The following is a 20,726-nucleotide window of genomic DNA, read 5'->3' as shown; positions in this document are numbered from 1 at the left end:
ATTGTCCCCTTTCACCTCTCCTCTCCATCTCTTAGGACTTCATATCCACTTCAGTCATAACAAACAATATGCTGACCCTCCGTGAAGCCACCGTCGCCGATTCCCCGCGCATCGGCGTCATCGGCCGCGACTCGTTCGGGCCCACCCTCTCCCGGATTTTATTCCCGGCGCACTTGCACCACCTCGCCCGCACCGATGCTGCAACGGAGGAGGCCGAGTGGAGGGCTGCCCGCAACACCAGGCGGATCAAGGACGGCAAGAAAACCTATGTTGTTGTCGACAAGCTGGAAGATGGCAGTGAGCAGATTGTGGGATATGCCCAATGGGAGACCCCAGACTCCCTCCCACCGACAGCCAAACCCCAGACTGCAAGCGAAACAGAGGTTGACGTGCTGCCGCCTTCGCTGGACCAGGATGCTCTGAAAGAAATCTTCGGGCTCATGGAGGTGGTGACTGAGCAAACATTGGGGAAAGAAGGGCACAGCCAGATGTGGTGTAAATTACCTATCTTTGAATCTCCTCACTTACAACACAACTGACATTGACACAGACTTGATGATTCTCGGCGTGGATCCCACTCAAAAGCGCAGAGGAATTGGTAAGATGCTGGTGAAGCATGGCCTGGAGCAGGCCGCCAGGGAGAAGCGAGACGCCTTCCTGATTGCTACCCCCGAGGGCAAGTATCTTTACTCACTGCTCGGGTTTGAGCAAGTCGGGGAAGAGATCGCCCTGGGTGACGTGGCGCATTACGCGATGCTCTGGAAGAGGCCGCGCGAGGAGGGTGAGGAGGTGTTGAACTGAGTTTGACGGCCCGCAGATGTAGCATTGTTGCGTGAGCGGACGGCACGAAAGGACCTCGGCGATGATGTTGTAAATATCGGCGACCTCCTTGCGGTTTAAAACGCATTGACTGGATCGCATACGCACGTGCAGGAGACAGTGCTGATGTAAGATCTGCTTCGTTAGAAGCACTGCTGGCAAAATGATGCATGCATGTGCGCTCCTTCGCCTCTTCGCTTCTTCCGTCATGCCAGCCTCTGATTTGGTCTACATCTGCAAGATAAGCTTGGGGTTGGAAACCATGCCTCAAAGAAACATGGAGGAGGCGGGAGGGCTCCCGTGATCTCTTCATTGGACGCCTTTCCTGCACAAAACGTGGCCCAACGCCGTAGGGCTGCAGGCGGTCATGCCATTAGCGCCAAACCATCCCGACTTTTACTGGAATTCCCGGACGGCGGCTCGGCTTCCATCTGGTCTCGTCGACCCCTTGTAAAGCTGATGCTGGAACGGCCCAGTGTTGCTTGGCCAATCGAAGAGTTCTGACTGGGTGAGAAACCGGCAAACATGCAGTGATGGATCGTTACATGTGGTAGCAATGAGATTGGCGATGTAGCTTGGTAAGGTAGTCAAGTCAGAAGAACCTAGGTATTGGGGGCCGAAATATGGAGTTGGTTGTCACCTCAGGTGGGCGTGATTGTCCTGAGATCTGTTTCTGCTAAAGTCCTTGTGGAAAAGTTCTTTTTGTGAGTATCTACCAGTTGATGTTATAGGCCAGCTATATAGGTCGGTAAATACACAACTATCATCAAGTCATCTATATACTTTAGAATGGATTTGCACGTGACCAGACACCTCAACTCCATTGCCCATTAAACCAAACTTGATCCAAACTCCTGGTGGTATCTCCATGCATCCCCTACCAAATCACGCTCCAACGCCGGATGTGAACTCACGTACTTGGGTAGGTGCCTAATCAACCCATAAAGTAACCCCCTTCGGAATGGTGATATGCGCCCGTTCCTTGATCCTGCCCCCAAAGTTGTGGATTTACCACTCCTTCGGCTCCAGGAACCATCAACATCTGGCCTTGTGGCGTCGCAGTATGGTGATCCCACCCTGTTTGGGTTGTCTGTGAGTCCCACTGACTCTGTGAATGGAGTTGGTTGCTAGTCATCATGGGGAGTGATGCCACTTGATATTGGTCGACATCGACTGCCTCCAGCTTGGGGTCTGGTGCTGCCGATCCAACCCTGGATGGCGGCGTAAAGACGTTGCTGCCATGGCGATATTGTTGTTCCCAGGTAGCAGGTGTGGCTGTCAATGGTCCGTTGGAATCATCTCCATGCTCAGAGACTGATGGGGAAGGGGAGCACACCGTCTGGTGTCGCTCACCCAACGCTTCCCAAAAGTGTGTCATGTCCGGCTGCGGTTGACCCCCAATAAAGTTGGCGAAGCACAGCGCTACTAGGCGGTCCAAAATCACAATGACCTCTGCGTCGCCTCTGGTTGACGAGCTTGGTGGTGGTTGGGAAGCGGCGCCATGGGACCGTAGCAACGACCCCACTGCATAGAGCAGCTGAAAAACCAAGTTCGAAGGTAGTGTGCGGTAGGCCTGGGCCGGGATGCCTTGCACCCACCCCTCAAACCAGGCTCTAATCTGTGTGTTGGTGTCTGAATTATGAATTGTTGATGCAAGGCTTAGGCCCCCGGTGTTTCGGTCAGTAGGAGACCGCGAGCGGCGTGGTTTCGGCGATGAAATCCGTAGAGGGCCGGTGCATGGCTGTGGCTCGTATAGACGAAGAATAACCGTGTTGATGTGGGTTGTCAATACGGCTTCCAATGACAAGTCAGTCTCGTTGTCAGATTCTTCCAGAATAGACCTTCTTACAGTTTGTTTTAAGCTCCGAGGGCATTTCTCTCATTAACTTGTCCAGATATTCCTGTGATGACGCAATTGCGGTGCCCCTTTCTCGGTTCTGTTGCTCAGGGAGGTCTGGTTGGGGAGTCTTGAGAACTGCCACCCGCTCGGTCAGATACTGCAGTTTGATGCAGTACACCAGAATCTCGTCCAGGTCGTGGTCTTCTTCTTCATCCAACTCCACCAGGCACTGGCGCATGTAAGAGGTGAAGGGCATCGAGGTTAGTTGCTGGAGATACATTGCCGCTCTGACAGGTGGATGGTCAGTTAATTTTCCTAGTTGGAGGAGTGTGCCACACTTACGAGCTTCTCAGATACCAAACCCCCAAAAGCAGCCTCTTCTCATCTGCCATTCTCCCCTCGTTTTGTACCTGGGGCCTCTTGTTGATGCCAAGATCGCTGACCAGGCTCTCGGCTAAACATAGCAGATTGTTTAGCTGGCTGTGTCGCATGCAATGGTAGTGATACCACCCCAGCACAACAACAATGCCCATCAGAAGATCAATGGACCTTTCGGCTTGTCGAAACATGCGGTCGGCCACATGGTCCATAATATGCTGCATCTGGCCTTGTACCGAATGCAGTCCCTCAAACCCGGCCACCACTCGAATGGCAAGCATCAAAAAGGGTCGATGGATTACCAGCATCGAGGCTGAGACATGGTCGGGAATCAAAACGAACGGGTGTGCCGGCATCAAGCAGGTTCGGTATCGGTTCAATAGCAGGTCATCAAGATCCTCTAGCCCTTCAATGAGCAGCGGGTTCAGGTGTTGTTGATTCAAGCAGTGAGGTGGACTGGCTGTAAAAAAGTATGATTCGTGCTGAACTGATTGCTGGCTTTGCATTGACGAGGTTCGTATCAAGGACGGTCTGACATCCAGAGAGCCCATGGGTGTGGCTGCTGAAGTGTGACTCCGGACTGATGATGACGAACATGAAGCAAAGTCTGCTCCCAGATCGACTGCGGACGGTGATGGAGGGTTTTCTGGCGTAGAGACAAGAGAGTCGAAGCTGGGCTCTCCTAAACCTGCAGCCGGTCTAGATAAGGTATGAAATGTCAAAAAAAAAGAAGGCTCTCTGAGGCTACCAGGCAAGTGGTCGGGGCTTACTGTCGAGGCTGACGAGTCTTGCGAGGACGGTGGACTTGATCGGTACATTGCTTCAGCAGGCGCTCGCATCTGTACATGTAGTCCGAGAATACGAGTTAGCAACCAAGTAAGCTTGTAAATGAGGTCGTGTTACAACTGCACTTGGCATGGGCTGCAGACGAACCTATCGCATTTTCCACCACTTGCTGACCGTCCAGAGCATTTTGCCTTCGCTGAAGCACACTGAGCACATGCCGTCCCCCACTTGGTTGTTTGGATGGCCTTTGCACGCATCATGGTGTGTGATGTTGGGTGATGATAGGCGAGAAGAGAGAAAAGACTGTGTGACTGGTATTCTTCAAGTGCTTTCTTTGCAGGAACCTGTTTTGTCAGCAAGTGGCTGCGGAAAAGGATTCAGAAAGGGGATAAGGCGACAATGGGGGGCACAGGTGAGATGGGTCCAACAACAGTCCCCACAGTGAGCGTGTAAATGTGTGTGTGTGTGTGTGTGTGTGTGTATGTTTGTGGCGCGATTTGGCTTGGAGTCAGTTAGATAGGTGGTCAAATAGATGCTGATGTCAGAATGTTGAATGTCATGATGACACAGTCCAGTTCCCCCTCCTCTATATACATATATCACGTCAAATGATGGACAACCAAGGCGCCGGGAGGGAGGGAGCAGGGCCGGCCAAGGTGCTGTAGATCGAAACGGCCCGTGGTAGGGCTGAGCTGGGATACCAAGACCACACACCCAAACCCCTGCCCCCGCTACAAGACGGGGCCCAAAACACCGTTCCAGAGTTCCAGCGCATCCTGCGCCCATGCTCAGTCTGCATTAGCATCTAGGCTACACTTTTTGTGCCCGGTCACGTCACTTTTGCTCGACGATATGCTGCCCTTTTGCTCTGCTTGACCGCCTGCGTCTAGAGAGTCGACATGGCCCACGTTGTGCCGATATGGTGTGAAATGTGGGGACTGGGCTTTTACCCGCTGTAGACTACCCGTCCACTAGCATACCGCTTGAGAGCCCACAGGACAAAAGAGGGGAAATACAGACAGGCAGCAGAATAAAAACTTCAAGGTCGCCGTTCTCTGGCCCGCTCTCTCGGCTCATAGTGCTCGGCGTGCCGAACATGTCTGTGTTGGCCATGGGATAGCGAGAAAAGCTCCGAGGCGCGAACTTGGAGATCCATCACTTCTAAACATCCGTCCCCTGAAGCGGCCTCAGGCTGACGTCTATCCCGTAAAGCCATCATTTCTTCGGCGCAAAAGAGCACCAGTCAGACGGGAAGGATGGTGGAAATAGCGCGAAGGATGTTTGCTCACTTGAGAGGTGCCCTAAACTTGTCAGGCCGATCAAGGTTGGTCTCCTTGGCGAAGCCTTAACCTTATCTGGACCTTCGAGAGACACAGAAGCGTCCTTTTGGACGGCACTGAAAATGGAACCCATGACAAAAAGCCCCTTGGCACGCTCTGTGGCTCTTGAACCCTCCCCCACCCTTCCTCTCTGGTTGTGGAAGGAAAACAAAACGGCGGGGGGACCCGCTGCCAAGGCACCATTGGCTTTCTAATCAGGTAAAACCCCCGCCACAATTGACCACAGGCGAGATCTTGTACTTTGTACACAACCATGGCCCAATCTTCTCATTTTTGCGCGAAATTTGTCGGCTCTCAACAGAGATATCGACTATTGATTTGCTACCTTGAAGAGACCGCAGATCACGAACCCCTTGATCGATAAATCAAGCTTTGTTCTAGTTGGAGTCCCCCAGCCATTATGGCCAGTGTGGACGGTACCGGCACCCGTAACCGTACCTTTAGCAATTGACATTGGTCACGGTGTGATGCCCCTCGTTACTACCCCCTAAGGTACCTCTCATGTGCAGGCTTCTGTTCCCAAAACTTGGCTTTCTCTGAAGCTGCTGATGATTTTTGATCGCGACGGTTTCATTGGTGTAAAGGGTGACGGCGGTTGCTGGGATCGGAGTTTTTGTCCCCCATCACACACCGAGCTGGTGAGTGGGAGAGGGGTGGTTTCCAAAAGCTCATGACACCTACCAATCTCAGGATGGCCTCGGGGCACAACACCATCCCATGTTGCCAAAGTCAGAAATAAGGTCGCTGCGGGCGGAGGAGAGATATTGGGAATTGCGATGACTCTGTAGTGTCGTCAAACGACGAATAGGGGGCATTGTTTACCCATGAAAGGGGGTTCCAAACATCTGGCAGGTGTGTGGGCACTCGTCAGCAGCTGGCCGCCCCCACAGCCATTCGAGCAAAGAAGGTGACATCATCAAATATCTTTACAGAACGTCAATCTACCTGCTACAGCTTTAATGGAGACATTGTATCTTACTGTGGAACCGAATTGGCGGTGGAATCATCAGGTCAGAAAGTTCTCTGTATGAATCTTTTTACGATTTTTGGTCTCATTGCGCTTCTAGCTACCAGACTCTCTAATACAACCACACCACTCTCCTCTCAGGAGCAACATCCGTGTAGTCTTTGGCTACCAAAAAGGGCATAAGATGACCGCGAACTGTGCCGGTCACCTACACAGATCCTTATACGGCAATTTGATCCTGTTATCGCATACAACGCCGCAGGGATCAAACAACAACCAAGTGCCAGAAGGAAAATCGGGCAGACTTCCGTCACAACGAGAAGGCAACCAGCAACACTCCAGGGGTAGAGGCGTTTGTTACTGATGCTTTTTGTGTCTCGTAGGTATATCGATGGAACTCTAAGTCCACCCCTGCATAAGCCCTTGTTGCTGGCGGTCTTGTTCATGATGGAATCTTCCGTCGGTTGTAAAGGCCAAGGAGACCGCCACCCACCACTTGGCTATGGATGGCACGTACCATTGACGTGTTTCATGATGTGGTAGGGCTGCAGTTCTTATCTGTCGGAAACGCCGAAAACTCCGATCAGGTGTGCGGAGAATGGGTGCGGCAGTTGCTCCCAGAGGCCTCAATATTACCTACATGATTTCCAGTCCCTTTTGTTCAAAAGATCAACTGGCTCGACAATCCATAATTTAACGAGTCGGCATCGCCGTCCTGAGCTCCGAGGAACTTGCACAATGTGCACTGAGTTTTCGGTGCACAGCCATATGCTCCATGATGCCGGCCCCGGCCCGAGGCCAGCAAGGGATTAGCCTCCCCCTGTCCCTTGTTCCCCACACCCAACCGCAAGGAACGGGATGACATAATACCACGACTGGAGATGTTGATCGATGATGCCTGAGGATCATGGTGGCTAGGTAGGTTGTTAAGCTTCGTTGCATACATGGAAATAGAACGATACCCAGGCAGAGATGGTCATACTCAACGGAGTAAAGCGCCAATAAGTCATACGCATCTGGGCATGAATTGGTCTGTGACTTGAACCAAGAGGTTATTGATCTGAGAGTAAGATTGTTTTCAGGGATACGTAGAAAGGCCGATGCTGGTTGAAAGCTCTTCGAGGCAATCATCAATGGAAGGGTTGACCTGCCCAAAATGGGTTCGAAGCTCTGTACCTTCTGAGTACGCAGTTACCTAGCTAGGATCTTTCTAAAAGTAGTTTTGCGCACTTTGAAACTGGTCCCCGAGGCAACCATCAGTCAAACTGTGGGAAGCACTCTCTAGAAGCCAGAGCTCAAACTTTATACCTGATAGGCTTTGTACTAGCAGCTTTGCACCTCAATATCTCGTCTATCTTTTGATCGGGAGCAACGGCTGCTCAGGGCGGACCAAGCCAAGTAAGTAGAACTTTCCCACTCCAAGTGATAGCACCATACCTTTGAGTTGCATCTTTTGCGTATTCATTCCATTAATCGATTAATTATGCTGAGATACCAAGTAGATCTTTCCGATATCGCCAACCATTTCCCCCGTTCCTACCATCCATCCCACTGACCTTTTCCCTGTTCCATTTTGGTATCACAAGACAATCCCGAAACACCAGACCCAGTCACCCACCCCTTAAGATCTCAGCACCACCACCTTCACCAGTCCCGACCTCCAATGCAGCCCAGTAGATATGCACCAGAAACCCAACGATGAACCATCCCTCCGGATTCCATGACCAGCGCAACTCGTACCATCAGTGCAAATGCTGATCTCCAACCAAAGAACACTGAAAAGCAACGCAAGCTGTACCGCAAGCAACATCCATTAAACACCCAATAGTTTCCAACGCACCAACTTAAGCGAGACAACGAGCATAGTCACTCATAAACCCGGCCGACCATTCATATTCTTGAAAAAGAGGAGAGTCAAAGATTTCAAGCTGAACCTTCAGACTACCTTCCAACAGTAAAGTCGTGATAATGCAGTTCATGTGCGCGGTGCCGTGGGGGAATCGGCCACAGTCGTCCCGCCAGGTGACGCAGCTCCGTTAGGCGGCGTCACTGTCTCGCGGGGTGTGGCATGTCCGTCGGCAACGCTTCCATAGCGTTCCTTCTCCTGTACCCTGGCCGTGTCAAACTTGAGCTTCTCCTCGTCATCGACATCCTGGCCGGGGTTGCACTCCTTCCACCGGAGGTACTTGAGCAGCGCATAGAATCCTGAGGCCAGCAGCGAGCCCAGGATGGGGCCCAGGAAGTAGATCCAGAAATAACTTGGAAAGCTCCGGTTGACCACTGCTGGTCCGAGGGAGCGGGCAAAGTTGAGAGAGCCGCCGGTGAAGTATACGCCTATCAGCAGTCAGCATTCCATTCCACTTCCACCCAACCTTGACAGCAAACTTACCAACCAGCTCGGCAAGGAAGAATGCCATTCCAATAGCGACTGGTGCCAGATAGGTGCTCTTGTGCTTCTCGGCCGCCACCATGATGACGACAAACACCAGCTCGGCCGTGAGAAACATTTCAATAAAGAGGCCCTGGGCAACGTTGGCACCCCCTCCAAGCGTCGTCTCGACATCCATGGGCCCGGGGAACAAAGCCGAGACAACACCAGCGGCAGCCATACCGGCGAGCAGCTGGGCAACCACGACGATGACGCTGCGGACTGCTGACAAACCACCAACCAGAAACAGAGCGAGCGTGACGCTGGGGTTGAAGAGCCCGCCAGTGACACGGTAGAAAGCCCACACGTTCGCCATCAGACTCAGACCGAACACCAAGGCGATAAACATGAGGTTCTGGGTGTTGGGAACGGCAATATCGGTACCGGACTCGAGCTGGGCAGGACCTGAATTGACGGCAATCTGGGTACCGGCAAAGGAAAAGAACAGAAACAAGAAGGTTCCAACAAACTCTCCCAGGAAAGCCGTGATGTTGTTGCGTGTGCTGGCCGGCTTGGACAGCATCGGCAGCGTCATAGTGTTGGTGTGATTCATTGTGTTGGTGGGCCTCGCGTTGACGTTTGAGATGTCGTCGTTGTTGTTGTTGTTGTGAGAGTTGTGCCCGTTAACGTTGGAGGCGTACGATAGAAAACGACTGCGAGGCATTTTGATTTTTTTTTGGAGCGAACAAAGAGTGAGGAGGTGAGTGGAACAGATGGAGGATGGTATTTAATAAAAAAATGGGATGAATATTGTGTTCAAGGGCTCTCGGATCGTTGGCCCGGCTGGGGTAAGGGACGATTCCGAGTTGAGGCAAGGCGAGCAAAGTGAGCCAACTGATGCCAAGGGTCGACAGTGCCGTAAAATCTGAAAGGGGCTGCTGGCTGGCCTGGTGGTATTATTGTTGCATGAACCGCACGAAAAGAGGCCGACTGTGCCCCCTGTGTTAGCCAAGCGGTCCAGAGAATTGGAAAGGGTATGGTCAGCGGCTCATATATGCGACGGGCGCAAGCTGAAAGAAGGGATCATTTGGTGATCGGGACGGGTCGGGTGATCCGGGCTGAGGGCTCACTGTTCACACGCTGCCGTCGAAAGAAATCAAACCAATTGCGGCATGAAGGTGTGGAGGACATGTTGCGGTCACAGTGTTTCGCACAACAGTACACAGCAGCTGGAGAAAAGTCACGATGTCTCGTTTTGGGCATCAGACGAATCGCACACAATGACGCAATGTCTCGGTCCGGTAGTAAAGATGTGCTACAATGCATTCTGTGGACGGGCAGCCGCTTTCAGTACTCCGTACTTCTGTTGACGGTCATCGAGTCTGAAAGAACGACATCATCGATAACTCACGACCAGGGTCCAGGGAGGAGCATCAACAAAGGCACGACCCCAATGTCAATGTCAGTGTCTGTGTCCCGAGGACACGGCCCGACGAAAACGTCAGGCCAGTCTAGAACCAGCTCCCGGGGACGCCCCTGCCCTACATACAGACCGCGCAATAGTAGAGAGTTTAATTACCCATTGAAGAAAGAAACGAATTTGATGCACGCAGGGTCCTAGCACACCGAGCTAGTTCTTTTTCGACATCTCACTCGCTCTCACCGCTCCGTTCCAGTGTTTGAAGGGAAGCCGTTCCCCGGGTCCAGCTTGGTAATGCTGCAGGTCGCAAATGAGGCAGAAGAATCAAATTCAAGCCACAGAGAGCAGAGGTGTTGAGTGCATGACAGTGGCGTGACGGGGTTGGCTACTCCAGTCGTAGTTCAAAGTCGGCCATTCCCGAGGGTGGAACCTGGGGGAGCTGATGTTCCAGATGTTACTCCACGCACGGATCACTCAGCGCACCACCGGGATCCATCCGCCCCCCGGGCCGTCCAAGATCGGTCCTATCATGTCTCCTTTGTGTATTCCTAGAGGTGCATGTACAACATATCTCTACCTACATTCAGCACCAGAAGGGAAATGATCATCCCTGCTATCGCTATACGCTCACTTTCACCCCCGAGATGCTCTCCAGCGCCGCAAGCAGCCCGTCTTGCACCGACTGGTCATTGGCAGTCTTGGACGGTTCCTCCTCCCTCAACGCGGTGAAATACCCGCCTGGGGTCCACCTCTCGTCCTCATTCTCCCCTTTCCCATCCGTCTGACCGCCAGTGGCCACCCAGACAAACGTGTCGACCGCCAGTTGCATATCCCCCGTCGCGTTCGCGCCCCCCATCTTTGTAGGAACCCAGCCCGGGTGAACGCTATACGCTTTTGTCTGCCAAACCCGGGCAAACGCCTTTGCCAAGATGACATTGTGAAGCTTGCTGTCGCCGTACCCGCTCTTCTTGATGTCCTCGGAGTCGCCCAGCCGGGGCCTACCGCCGGCGTGAAGGTCGCTGCTGACAAAAACCAGCCTCTTTTGCGCGCCGGGTCCCATGAGAGCAGTGAGGATGTAAGGGGCAAGTGTGTTGACGGTGAACAGTGTCGGCAGCCCAGACTTTCCGGGGACGTTTTCCATGCCCGTGTAGACGCCTGCGTTGTGGATGACGGCCTCGTACGGCCCCAATTCCGATGCTTCTTTGGCAAGCTGCTTGGTCTCTTCAATGGACGATAAATCGGCAACCAGCACTGTTTCTGCGCCGGGACAAGCCTTGCGTGCATCTTCGGCACGTTGAGCGTTGCGGGCGTGGAGGATGACAGTGTGTCCCTGCGAGATTAGTTTGTTGGCGGTGCGGGCGCCGAGGCCATCTGAGGACCCCGTGATGCAGAATCGGCCCATGATGGCGAAGAGGAGTGCGGGCGGATGGTCACGAAATGATGCAGAAAATGGCTCTCAGTTGTTGATGGAGTTGCTTCTCTGCAGTGAAATCTATCTGCCCATCCATGAGGAGAAGTGGGAAAGTCGTTCCCCCTCAGACATCAAGCTTGGCACACGACCCGCTCCACTCCATGTCATGATGTTTGATCCACGCCTCGCCAATCCACAATGCTGGGGATGCCTGAGATGCTACGGCTCTCCAGATGGAAAAAGGCGCACGCGCTCTAGTCCCTATGAAATTGGCAATTTATCTTGGGAGGTAGCAAGACGGCTATACAACCAAACACGCTGGAAGGAAACACAGCACCGGATCAGGCCGATCACGTAACCAACAAGAAACGGCGATGCATACAGCAACATCAGAATACCGGACATCGAAAGTGGAAGTGAACGTGGACGTGGAATCAAGCATTTCCGACACTGTCGATCACTGCATGTCATCGTTTTTAGCATCGTCTGCAGCGTGCCGATGCACCCTCTGCAGCATCGGGACCGCCGGCGTGTCCTGTACGTCTCCAAGGGATAGTGCACAACAACGTGGCAGCCTCTGGTGGCAGCTCTTGTGATTCAGTTGGCGTGTTCCGTCCGGCCATGTCACCGCAGAGAGACAGAAAGGTGCCGTGTATCTTGTTGTCCAAGTGGGTGTTTTGTGTCTTTTCCAGATTCCCGCCCGAAATTGCGATCCATCTATCCAGCGCGAGAAGGCTACATTGCATGATCCAACTTCCCGTCCAGCAGGTTATCCCCTTCCACCGTTGTAGTCGGCCCCTCCAGCCTTCCGCAGCCTCTTGACAACCTCGTCCTCGTTCAAGTCGCCCTTGTCGTTGGCCGTCACCTCGACGCTATAGTGACTCAGCACCTTCTTGACGTCGCCGGCCTCGATGCTCGCCCTCGCCTTCTTCATGACCTTGGCGTTCTCGCCAATCCAGACTACAAAGGCAAACTTGACCCTCTTGCTCTCGGCATCGTTTGCGTATTCCACTCGGACGTATGCGTACTGCACCTGGGTGTCGTCGAGCTGGGCCGTGAGCTCCGAAAGGCCGCCGGTGCCCGTGGCTGTCAGCTGCAGCTTGTTGCCCGTCGCGCCGTACGACAACAGAAGCCAGTTTTGTTCTTCCTTGTCGGAACGGATAGAGTCGTAGGCGGCGAGGACTTCGGGAGAGTTGACGCCTGACATATTTTCTCTTGTTTTCTCTGGGCTGCCCAAAGTGTCGGGAATCGTAGTGCGGGGTTGACCAACAGGGACAGGTCGTGGAACACGGTCGGTCGGGACGGTCGATTAACTAGCGTGGGCGATTACAAGTGAGTAGCTGTAATAGTATAAATGTGAAGTGTAGAGGAGAAAATGCACCCACGCCTGGAGATAATGAGAGAACACCGACTACGGTATGGAGGATTGGGTCAGGAATGAAAAGGGGCAGATGGATGGAGATGCCACTCCGAGTCCTCCACCCGTTTCAGGGTCCAGATGCCGCCAGCGCAGATCTCACGTCTTGGCGGTCGTGGCAGCTGCCGGATGCCCGCCCTAACCCTGACATTAATTTTCTAGATCATGACATGGTCCTGGCAGCGGAAAGGAAACAGTGCACCAAACAATTCTCATCTATACCACTACATACTCTGTGCTCCAGGCCATGCAACCATGATATTACCAAGTCCCGCTGATGGACAGATCTCGTGAACTCAACCCGACCGAAAACTCGTACGGCCCCTCCGTCACCATGGCCCAGTTCTGAGCCACGACATCCCAATAACTCAGGTCTCGCCTCGTAAGGTTGAACTTGACCGTCTTCTTCTCCCCAGGCTTGAGGTAGACCTTGTCAAAGCCTCTCAGCACGCGAACGGGAAAGTCCGTTTCCGATTCGGTTTCTGGGTATTGCAGATACAGCTGCGGCACCGCCGCTCCCGCAACCGACCCGTCATTGATCACGTCGACATTCACAACAACATAGTTTGACCAAAGGTCGGGGTTCCCACCCTCGTCACCGCCAGCCTCGCTCAGGGGTGGCTGCTGATCATACCCGTCAGGGTAAGGGTACTGGCCCACTTCGATATCATCTGTGCTGTCCAGATACGGATAGACGTACTTTTCCAGCCTGCGAATCTCGGGCGGAAAGATTGCCTCTTCCTTGCTGGGGATGTCGGTTGAGTAGCTGGGAGGCTCAGCAGCAGGGTTCGGTCTGCGCAGGGGATACTGCGTCTTCCTCCTCTGGGGGATGACCACAATATTGTCAAGCTTGAAGGTTGTGTAGCTGAGCCCAAAGCCAAACTCAAACCTGGGCTCAATGTTGTACTTGTCAAAGTGACGATAGTCAATGTACAGTCCTTCTTTGAAGTCCTGCTGAGGCACCACTCCGTTGGGAAGATAGAGCACCTTGCCACCGGCGCCGTAGTCTTCCAGAGTCCGTCCGATGGTGAAGGGCAGGTGGCCAGATGGGTTGGTGTCGCCGAAGAGTATCTCTGCCAGAGCATTCCCAGACTCTTGGCCGGGGAGATTGGCAAACAACAGAGCCTTGACGTTCGGGGTGTCGATCCAATCTTCCACAAGCACAGGTCCGACGGCGTGGATGACAACAACGACATCGCCAGTGCCACCGCCACAGCTGGAGGCAACCTTGACGATTAGGTCGTCGCCGTTGTTTTGAAGCCGCAGGTCGGGACGGTCGCCGCTGACATCCGCCCATTTGGTGAAACCCTCCCCGGCATCGGCATTGGCAAAGACGATGCACAGTTCCAGATCATTCAGACTGCCGTCGCCCTTGCCGAAAGACGCCTTGTTGTCCAGAAATTCGGAAAGCTCGACTTTGGACTTGTCAAACTGCTTCCGCAGCGCCTCTACAGGTGACACAAGGTAGGGGAACTCGACAGCACCGGAACCCCAGCCCGAACCAAGCGTGCCTTGGTTACTGTTACTTCGTCAGCTTGACAGTCGAGGCAAATGGTTCGAGTGAGAAGACTTACCAACCGCGGTCCTTGCATGCATTTGGGCCGTCGCCCGGCCCTGCATCCTCGCCAAAGATGCCTACCTTGAACTTTCCTTCGCTGCGCTTCCCGGTGGCACGCTCGACAGCATCCCTTCTAGCCCTGAGCCTTTCGTCACTCAGCCCCTGACGACTGATGGGCAGCAAATCCTCATTCTTGAGCAAGACTGTGCCTTCAGCCGCGACCTCCCTCGCAATGACCGAATGATTTGCCTGCACATTGACAAACTCGTTGACAACCACTTGCTCTTGCTCGGTTGGGCTGCCTGGAGACATCACGCCCTTCTCTTCATCTGTCCATGACGAGAAATTGGGCTGCTTCCTGGGAAACTTCTTCTCGTCATCCTGTCCGAGCTGGTACCAGGCGGCCACGATACGGGTCACCATGTCGTTCAGCCGCTCCAGGGGCACACTTCCGTTCAAAACAGCTCTGGACAGCTCTGGACCCCAAAGCGATTTACCGTCAGCCCAGCCCAACCCATCACCGGGCATTGTCATATCCAAGCCAGCAAGTGCCGTGGCGACACCAGAGTGCTGGGCCAGCCAGTCACTCATCACAAAGCCTTGGAAGCCCAACTCGTCCTTCAAGATGCCGTTCAGGAGCTTGCTGTTGCCGCATGCATACGAGTTGTTGACCTGATTGTAACTGCACATGACGGAGGCCACACCAGCCTTGACGGCATCGCCAAATGGCCAGGCGTACAGCTCATGCAGGGTGCGGTCGTCGATGTTGGAGCTGATGGCATGAGGAAGTCCCCATTCCCAGGGCTGGCGGAAGTGCTCCTGCTCGTTGGCCACAAAATGCTTGATCGTCGCCATGACGCCCTCGCTCTGGATTCCCTTCACCGTCTCGGCGCCAGCAATGCCCTGGAGGTAGGGGTCTGCACCAAAGCCCTCCCAGTTGCGACCACCTGCTGGCATCCTGCCTAGTGGTCCCACGCAAGGCCCAAGCAAGACATTGATCCCCTTTTGCCGCGCCTCAATGGCATGAGCCTTGCCCCTCGCGTACATCAGTTGCCTGTTCCACGTCGCGCCGACCGTGATGCCAGCAGGAAAGGCAGTGATGTTGTCTGCAAATCTGATGCCCAGGGGTCCATCCTGCAGTTGCAACTGCGGGAAGCCCACATGAATGGCCGGGGCATTCGTGCCCACAGCCAAGCCCATCTCCCACCCCGTGCCGGTGGTGACATTCACCTTATCCGCCAATGTCATTTTCGACACCATCTTGGAAGCCTTGGCATAGCTATCAGCCCAGGAAGCAGCAATGCCTCCTTTCGGTGTGGGATACCAGGGCGGCGACTGTCCGTACGGTGGCTCTTCTTGGGCCTTTCTGTAGACAAACACCCCGGTTGCTGTCAGAAGCACCCAAAGAATGCCCATCCCTGCCAACACGCCGATACAGCACTGGCTTCTCCTCCCCAGCGTTGTGAAAAGGCACGAGCACCATCTTTTTTTGCCTTTTATGTTTGGCTCGAAGGAAGCGGTCGGCGATCGTCTCGTTGGGCGGGCAGCTTCGCGGTCAATGTAATCGGTAGCGTCGAGATCCGAGTCGGAGTCAAAAGCAGCGTTATCACCGCGATCGCTGGAGCGAGACCGTCTGGTGGAGGACTCCTTGAGGAGTCCTTGGGCGCTCTCGTCGTGGGCCATCGTGCGCTCGCCGCTTTGGAAGGCTGGAGTTCACCCGTTACCTAGTTCGGGGTAAATATGTTATCTGAACCCTCGCAATAGGCGCGTCATCGGGTTGGTCAGCGGATCGCTGGTGATGGATTCATCCTTTCCCAGTGTCGGTGTTTGCCCGATCCGCCGCATCTCAGCTGAAGCGCTGGCAATCCATCGATCTTGGCACTCAGTACCCGATTGGGCGGCCCGAGAAACAGCAACTGGCCTGTGCGCTCGGTTGCTCCCGCGCCCTAAAATATCCGAAGTCCAAGCTGCCAGGAGCTCCCCAGAAGCTCAGCTTTGACAGATGGGGTGGGATGGTTTGTATGAACTCTTCGAGCCCCGGGCCAGGAGGAAAGAACAAAGCAAAAAGTTGTGATTTCAGTGTCCCATTGATCTTGAGAGAGCTTGCTGATGTCGCGAGAAAAAGTAAGAGAAATTAAGAATGGTTGACGTGCTGCTTATCTCTCTTGGTCTGTCGTCATCTTAACGGATAAGATAAGAATAAAAATCCAAGGTGGTAGACATGGCTAATTGAAATTGATCAAGTTGATTCCGATGTCGCAAGTTGCATTTCCCAACGTCTTGTCTCCATCTGGAGTGTACCTCTCAATCCAGCCTTTTGGAGATAAGTTTGGAGTAGATAATATTGTGGGAGGGTGTCATGGTTCCCCACGATGCAGCAGACCCCCACATGGGGCGAACGCGGGGCACCGCGTTTCGTGAACTGTGACCCATCCCAGACTCCCAGCTCGTCGACGCCTCACCCACCAGCTGTGCCACCGAGCAGCCAATTGTGAGGGCAGAAAAACGCCTATCAAGACCATGGGAATCCGGCACACAAAAACCTAGGGTCTAGAAACCGCCATTTCATGGTCGTATCTCTGCGTCTAGGTGAAGAAGACACGCGCCTCGCAATGAGTGTTGGCTCATGTCGGGAATCGAGATATCTTCACTGCAACGGCAGAGCTCAGCAGAGCTAAAATCGTTTCCATCAGTCATTTTCTCGTCTCCAAAGCAGATCAGACTTCTCCGGAGACACCAGATGGCAATGTGCCCCATGTCTGATATCGAGATCCCCGTGTGTCTCCTGGTGAGAATGACAGAGGAAATCACAATCGACCAATCAGCACCGCTGCCGCAATCAACGATGCTAGCGCTAAGCGAAGGTGGACCCGCCGTTATCTCCATGAGGGATCGTCCCTGTCGAGTGCCCACTGGCAATGTTAAGGTGGTGACACTGCACGATTGGCCAGCCTGGAGTCGGCTCTCTTATCTCCAGCTCTTTGATTTGCAACCGCCTTCACCAAACGCAATGTCCCAATTGGACCGTTCCTGGTCCACACCACAAGCTCCCGTCACAAGTCGAGACCCCATCATGGACGCCTGCGGGAGCTATTCGGCAAGTCTTTCTGTTTGCTTGGTGCTGTCTCGGGCTGTTGTCTTGAATTGATTGATATGAGACCCCAGGGACCTTAGGTTGTTGAGCTATACCAAAACTACCTCGCAGTCAACTGATTGGCCCCCGCATACAGTCAGCATCGCCAGGGACAAGCTCAAACAGCTATTACTGATTGAGTGCCCTTATCTCTGGCCCTGCACGGCAATCCTCGTGGCGCCGGTAGTCGCTCTGGAGCCCAGACTTTGGGTGGTGAGGCCAGAGTGGGTTTGGACGGCCTGGCTCCCGAGCCCACCTCGGAATTCACGGCCTACCAAGGAGACAGCTCGCGAAGGGCCGGGTTGCTTTCTCGATACCGGTCGCTTGCGGTGCGCCACCGACCCTGCGTGCACCCACAGAACGTCCGGCAGACCCCCCACAGCTCGCGAATTGATACCCTTGGCACCCACCTCCCAGAGCTTCGTTCTTGCTTGTACCCGGCAAGGCCCATCTTTCCCCAGCATCTATTCCAAAGACCCTGCCAGTGCTGATAGCAGAATGTGAAGCTGTGATTCGACGTCTGTCTGCGAAGCCAGCCGGGAGCCGTGTCCCCGGCATCGCACCGCAGCCATCTCCAGACTCTATATCTATGCCGTGTCCCCGACGCCTCATGTCGACTTGCTTCTCCCTCCAGGATCACCATTACACCTAACCCACCCCTTTGTCTGTAGCTTGCCGCCAGCTCTCAGACAAGATGGATCACGCTCCCGCCGATCAAGAGCACATCGCCAATGCCACGCTCGGCCAGGGCGCCGGCTATGGTGTCGTGCTGGGCCTGGGAGGTGCCTTTGCCATTGGTACGTGTTCTGAGACACTCCAGATGATGGACATGTGCTAATCCTAGCCAGGCATGATCGCCACAACCTTCATCCTGAAGAGGTACAACAGGGAACTTCAGACATCTGAAATGTTCAACACAGCTGGCCGTACTGTCAAGTCCGGTCTCGTCGCCGCTGCCGTCGTCTCTTCGTGGACTTGGGCCGCTACCCTTCTTCAGTCCACCGGTGTTTGTTATCGCTATGGTGTCTCGGGTCCCTTTTGGTATGCCTCGGGCGCTACTGTCCAGATCATTCTCTTCGCTACTCTCGCCATCGAACTCAAACGCCGCGCCCCCAACGCACACACCTATCTCGAGGTCATCAAGGCCCGATACGGAACTGTGGCACACTTGGTATTCATGGTCTTTGGCGTGATAACCAACATTTTGGTCTCGCTCATGCTGATTGTCGGTGGCTCAGCCACCCTCAACGCCTTGACCGGGATGCACACCATTGCTGCCATTTACCTCCTGCCACTCGGTGTCATTGCTTACACCATGGTTGGTGGGTTGAAGGCTACCATCTTGACTGATTGGGCACACACCTTCATCTTGCTGCTCATCATCATCATCTTTGCCCTGACAGCCTATGCCTCTCACGACTTGCTGGGCTCTCCCAGCGCTGTCTACGACCTGCTTGTCGAGGCTGCCACCCGTCACCCGGTTGACGGCAACAAGGAGGGCAGCTACTTGACCATGCAGTCCAGGGAGGGCGCCATCTTCTTCGTCATCAACATTGTTGGCAACTTCGGCACCGTCTTCCTTGACAACGGCTACTATAACAAGGCTATTGCTGCCTCGCCCGTGCACGCACTTCCCGGCTACATCATTGGCGGTATCTGCTGGTTCGCTATTCCCTGGCTCACTGCCACCACCATGGGTCTCGCCGGTCTTGCCCTTGAGAACAACCCTCGCTTCCCCACCTATCCTGACCGCATGCTCGACTCCGATGTGAGCGCTGGCTTAGTCCTCCCCTACGCCGCGGTTGCCCTTCTCGGCAAGGGCGGTGCCATGGCTACTCTGCTCATCGTCTTCATGGCTGTCACCAGCGCCTTTTCCAGTCAGCTGATTGCCGTGAGCACCATCTGCACCTACGATCTGTATCGCGCCTACTTCAAGCCCGAGGCCAGCGGCAAGAGACTGATCTACATGAGCCATTGCGTCGTCGTTGGCTATGGTTTGTTCATCTCCACTTTTTCAGTTGGTTTGTGGTATGCCGGCATCTCCATGGGTTATCTCTATGTCATGATGGGAGTCATCATCTCGTCGGCCGTCCTGCCCGCAACACTGGCCCTGCTCTGGTCTGGCCAGAACAAGTGGGCTGCCGCCGGCGCTCCCGTCCTCGGCCTTGCCACCTCGCTCACTGCCTGGCTCGTCACCTCCAAGAAGCAGTGCGGCGAGCTCACAGTCCAGTGCACTGGCTCCAACATCCCCATGTTGGCTGGTAATGTCGCCGCTCTGCTATCCCCCGTCGTCTTCATCGCCATTCTCACCGCCATCTTTGGCGTTGACAAGTACGACTGGAAGTCCATGTTGGAGATCCGCAGGGGTGATGATCACGATCTCGCCCAAGAGGCTGGTGTCGACCTTGAGGATGTTAACGGCGGCCACGAGGAGACCCAGGCCGAGTTTGAGGCTGAGCAGTCCAAACTTCTCAAGGCTGGCAAGATCAGTAGATGGACCACCGTCATTTTGGTATGTACCTTGACTTTTCTCCGGTTTGAAACAAAGCTAACATTGCTCACAGGCCCTTGCCTTCTTGGTTCTCTGGCCCATGCCCATGTACGGTAGCGGGTACATTTTCAGCAAACCCTTCTTCACCGGTTGGGTCACGATTGGCATCATCTGGATTTTCGGCTCCTTCATTGGTGTCGGCTTGTTCCCTGTCTGGGAAAGCCGGGTCACCCTCACCAGGACATGCAAGTACATCTGGAAGGATTTGACCGGAAAGAGCCACATCAAGACCATTCACGCCCAGGAGGCTGCTGTTGTTGGGACCCCTGGTGATCAGACACCACCGGAAAAGGCCGGGCTCAAGGAGGAGGTCAGATCCTCATAATTTGAAACTCAATGGATTGGGAGGAAAGGCTGGGTTGGAGGAGTAATCAATGTTTTCAATGATACCCATTTTGTTAGGAGGGGCGGGTATTACTTCCAGGGGTTTGGCTACTCGTCTGCACGCACTACTACACATGATAGCAAGCCATTTATTTATATGAATTAGTGTCTTGGTCTTTGCTTCTAGCGTGAGATGCCGGCCTTTTCCCCAAGGCCGAATGTAGCCAGCAACCAAGAGCAGTAGCATCGTTAATTTGCGCGTGTGAAAAGAGTCGGTCAATTCCTTCTCGGGGGTTCAAATGCCTATTAATAGAGAAAGTTCCGAGTCGAGTTTAAACTGTGCGGCTTTTTCCATCTCCTGTCAAACTAACGGATTGTAGATGTATGGGAGTGCAGTTGTTGACTTTGGCAGAG

The 20,726-nt window shown here is 54.0% G+C and overlaps 8 protein-coding genes across 8 annotated transcripts; 2 read left to right on the top strand and 6 right to left on the bottom strand.

Annotated features, from left to right (window-relative positions):
* Positions 1-68: 68 nt before the first annotated feature.
* On the top strand, positions 69-1,010 carry QC761_611010 (uncharacterized protein; the record flags this gene model as incomplete). The annotated part of the gene is made up of 2 exons (XM_062881511.1): positions 69-495; positions 551-1,010. The coding sequence occupies 2 exons, from the start codon at positions 69-71 to the stop codon at positions 799-801; spliced, it is 678 nt and encodes a 225-aa protein (XP_062730259.1). The 3' UTR covers positions 802-1,010.
* A 743-nt stretch (positions 1,011-1,753) lies between these two features.
* Positions 1,754-4,080, bottom strand: QC761_611000 (uncharacterized protein; the record flags this gene model as incomplete). The annotated part of the gene is made up of 4 exons (XM_062881510.1): positions 1,754-2,451; positions 2,669-2,946; positions 3,002-3,919; positions 3,998-4,080. The coding sequence occupies 4 exons, from the start codon at positions 4,078-4,080 to the stop codon at positions 1,754-1,756; spliced, it is 1,977 nt and encodes a 658-aa protein (XP_062730258.1).
* A 3,451-nt stretch (positions 4,081-7,531) lies between these two features.
* On the bottom strand, positions 7,532-9,222 carry AQY1 (Aquaporin-1; the record flags this gene model as incomplete). The annotated part of the gene is made up of 2 exons (XM_062881509.1): positions 7,532-8,464; positions 8,520-9,222. The coding sequence occupies 2 exons, from the start codon at positions 9,220-9,222 to the stop codon at positions 8,106-8,108; spliced, it is 1,062 nt and encodes a 353-aa protein (XP_062730257.1). The 3' UTR covers positions 7,532-8,105.
* A 92-nt stretch (positions 9,223-9,314) lies between these two features.
* QC761_0100620 (uncharacterized protein) lies at positions 9,315-9,824 on the bottom strand (the record flags this gene model as incomplete). Its single annotated transcript, XM_062873102.1, has 2 exons — positions 9,315-9,445; positions 9,629-9,824. 2 exons carry the CDS (start codon positions 9,822-9,824, stop codon positions 9,315-9,317), a joined length of 327 nt encoding a protein of 108 aa, XP_062730256.1.
* Positions 9,825-10,537: 713 nt separating this feature from the next.
* Positions 10,538-11,320, bottom strand: QC761_610980 (uncharacterized protein; the record flags this gene model as incomplete). The annotated part of the gene is made up of 1 exon (XM_062881508.1): positions 10,538-11,320. The coding sequence occupies one exon, from the start codon at positions 11,318-11,320 to the stop codon at positions 10,538-10,540; it is 783 nt and encodes a 260-aa protein (XP_062730255.1).
* A 778-nt stretch (positions 11,321-12,098) lies between these two features.
* QC761_610970 (uncharacterized protein) lies at positions 12,099-12,536 on the bottom strand (the record flags this gene model as incomplete). The annotated part of the gene is made up of 1 exon (XM_062881507.1): positions 12,099-12,536. The coding sequence occupies one exon, from the start codon at positions 12,534-12,536 to the stop codon at positions 12,099-12,101; it is 438 nt and encodes a 145-aa protein (XP_062730254.1).
* Positions 12,537-13,007: 471 nt separating this feature from the next.
* On the bottom strand, positions 13,008-16,578 carry QC761_610960 (uncharacterized protein; the record flags this gene model as incomplete). Its single annotated transcript, XM_062881506.1, has 2 exons — positions 14,321-16,578; positions 13,008-14,265 (listed from the first exon to the last, which is right to left on the bottom strand). Exons 1-2 carry the CDS (start codon positions 15,985-15,987, stop codon positions 13,008-13,010), a joined length of 2,925 nt encoding a protein of 974 aa, XP_062730253.1. The 5' UTR covers positions 15,988-16,578.
* A 204-nt stretch (positions 16,579-16,782) lies between these two features.
* DUR3 (urea active transporter) lies at positions 16,783-20,485 on the top strand. The gene is made up of 3 exons (XM_062881505.1): positions 16,783-18,234; positions 18,286-19,949; positions 20,002-20,485. The coding sequence occupies exons 1-3, from the start codon at positions 18,132-18,134 to the stop codon at positions 20,311-20,313; spliced, it is 2,079 nt and encodes a 692-aa protein (XP_062730252.1). The 5' UTR covers positions 16,783-18,131; the 3' UTR covers positions 20,314-20,485.
* The last annotated feature ends 241 nt before the right edge of the window (positions 20,486-20,726 follow it).

The sequence above is a fragment of the Podospora bellae-mahoneyi genome, chromosome 6, assembly GCF_035222275.1.
Source record: "Podospora bellae-mahoneyi strain CBS 112042 chromosome 6, whole genome shotgun sequence".
Lineage (NCBI taxonomy): Eukaryota > Fungi > Ascomycota > Sordariomycetes > Sordariales > Podosporaceae > Podospora > Podospora bellae-mahoneyi.
This window is presented reverse-complemented; position numbering and strand designations above follow the sequence as displayed.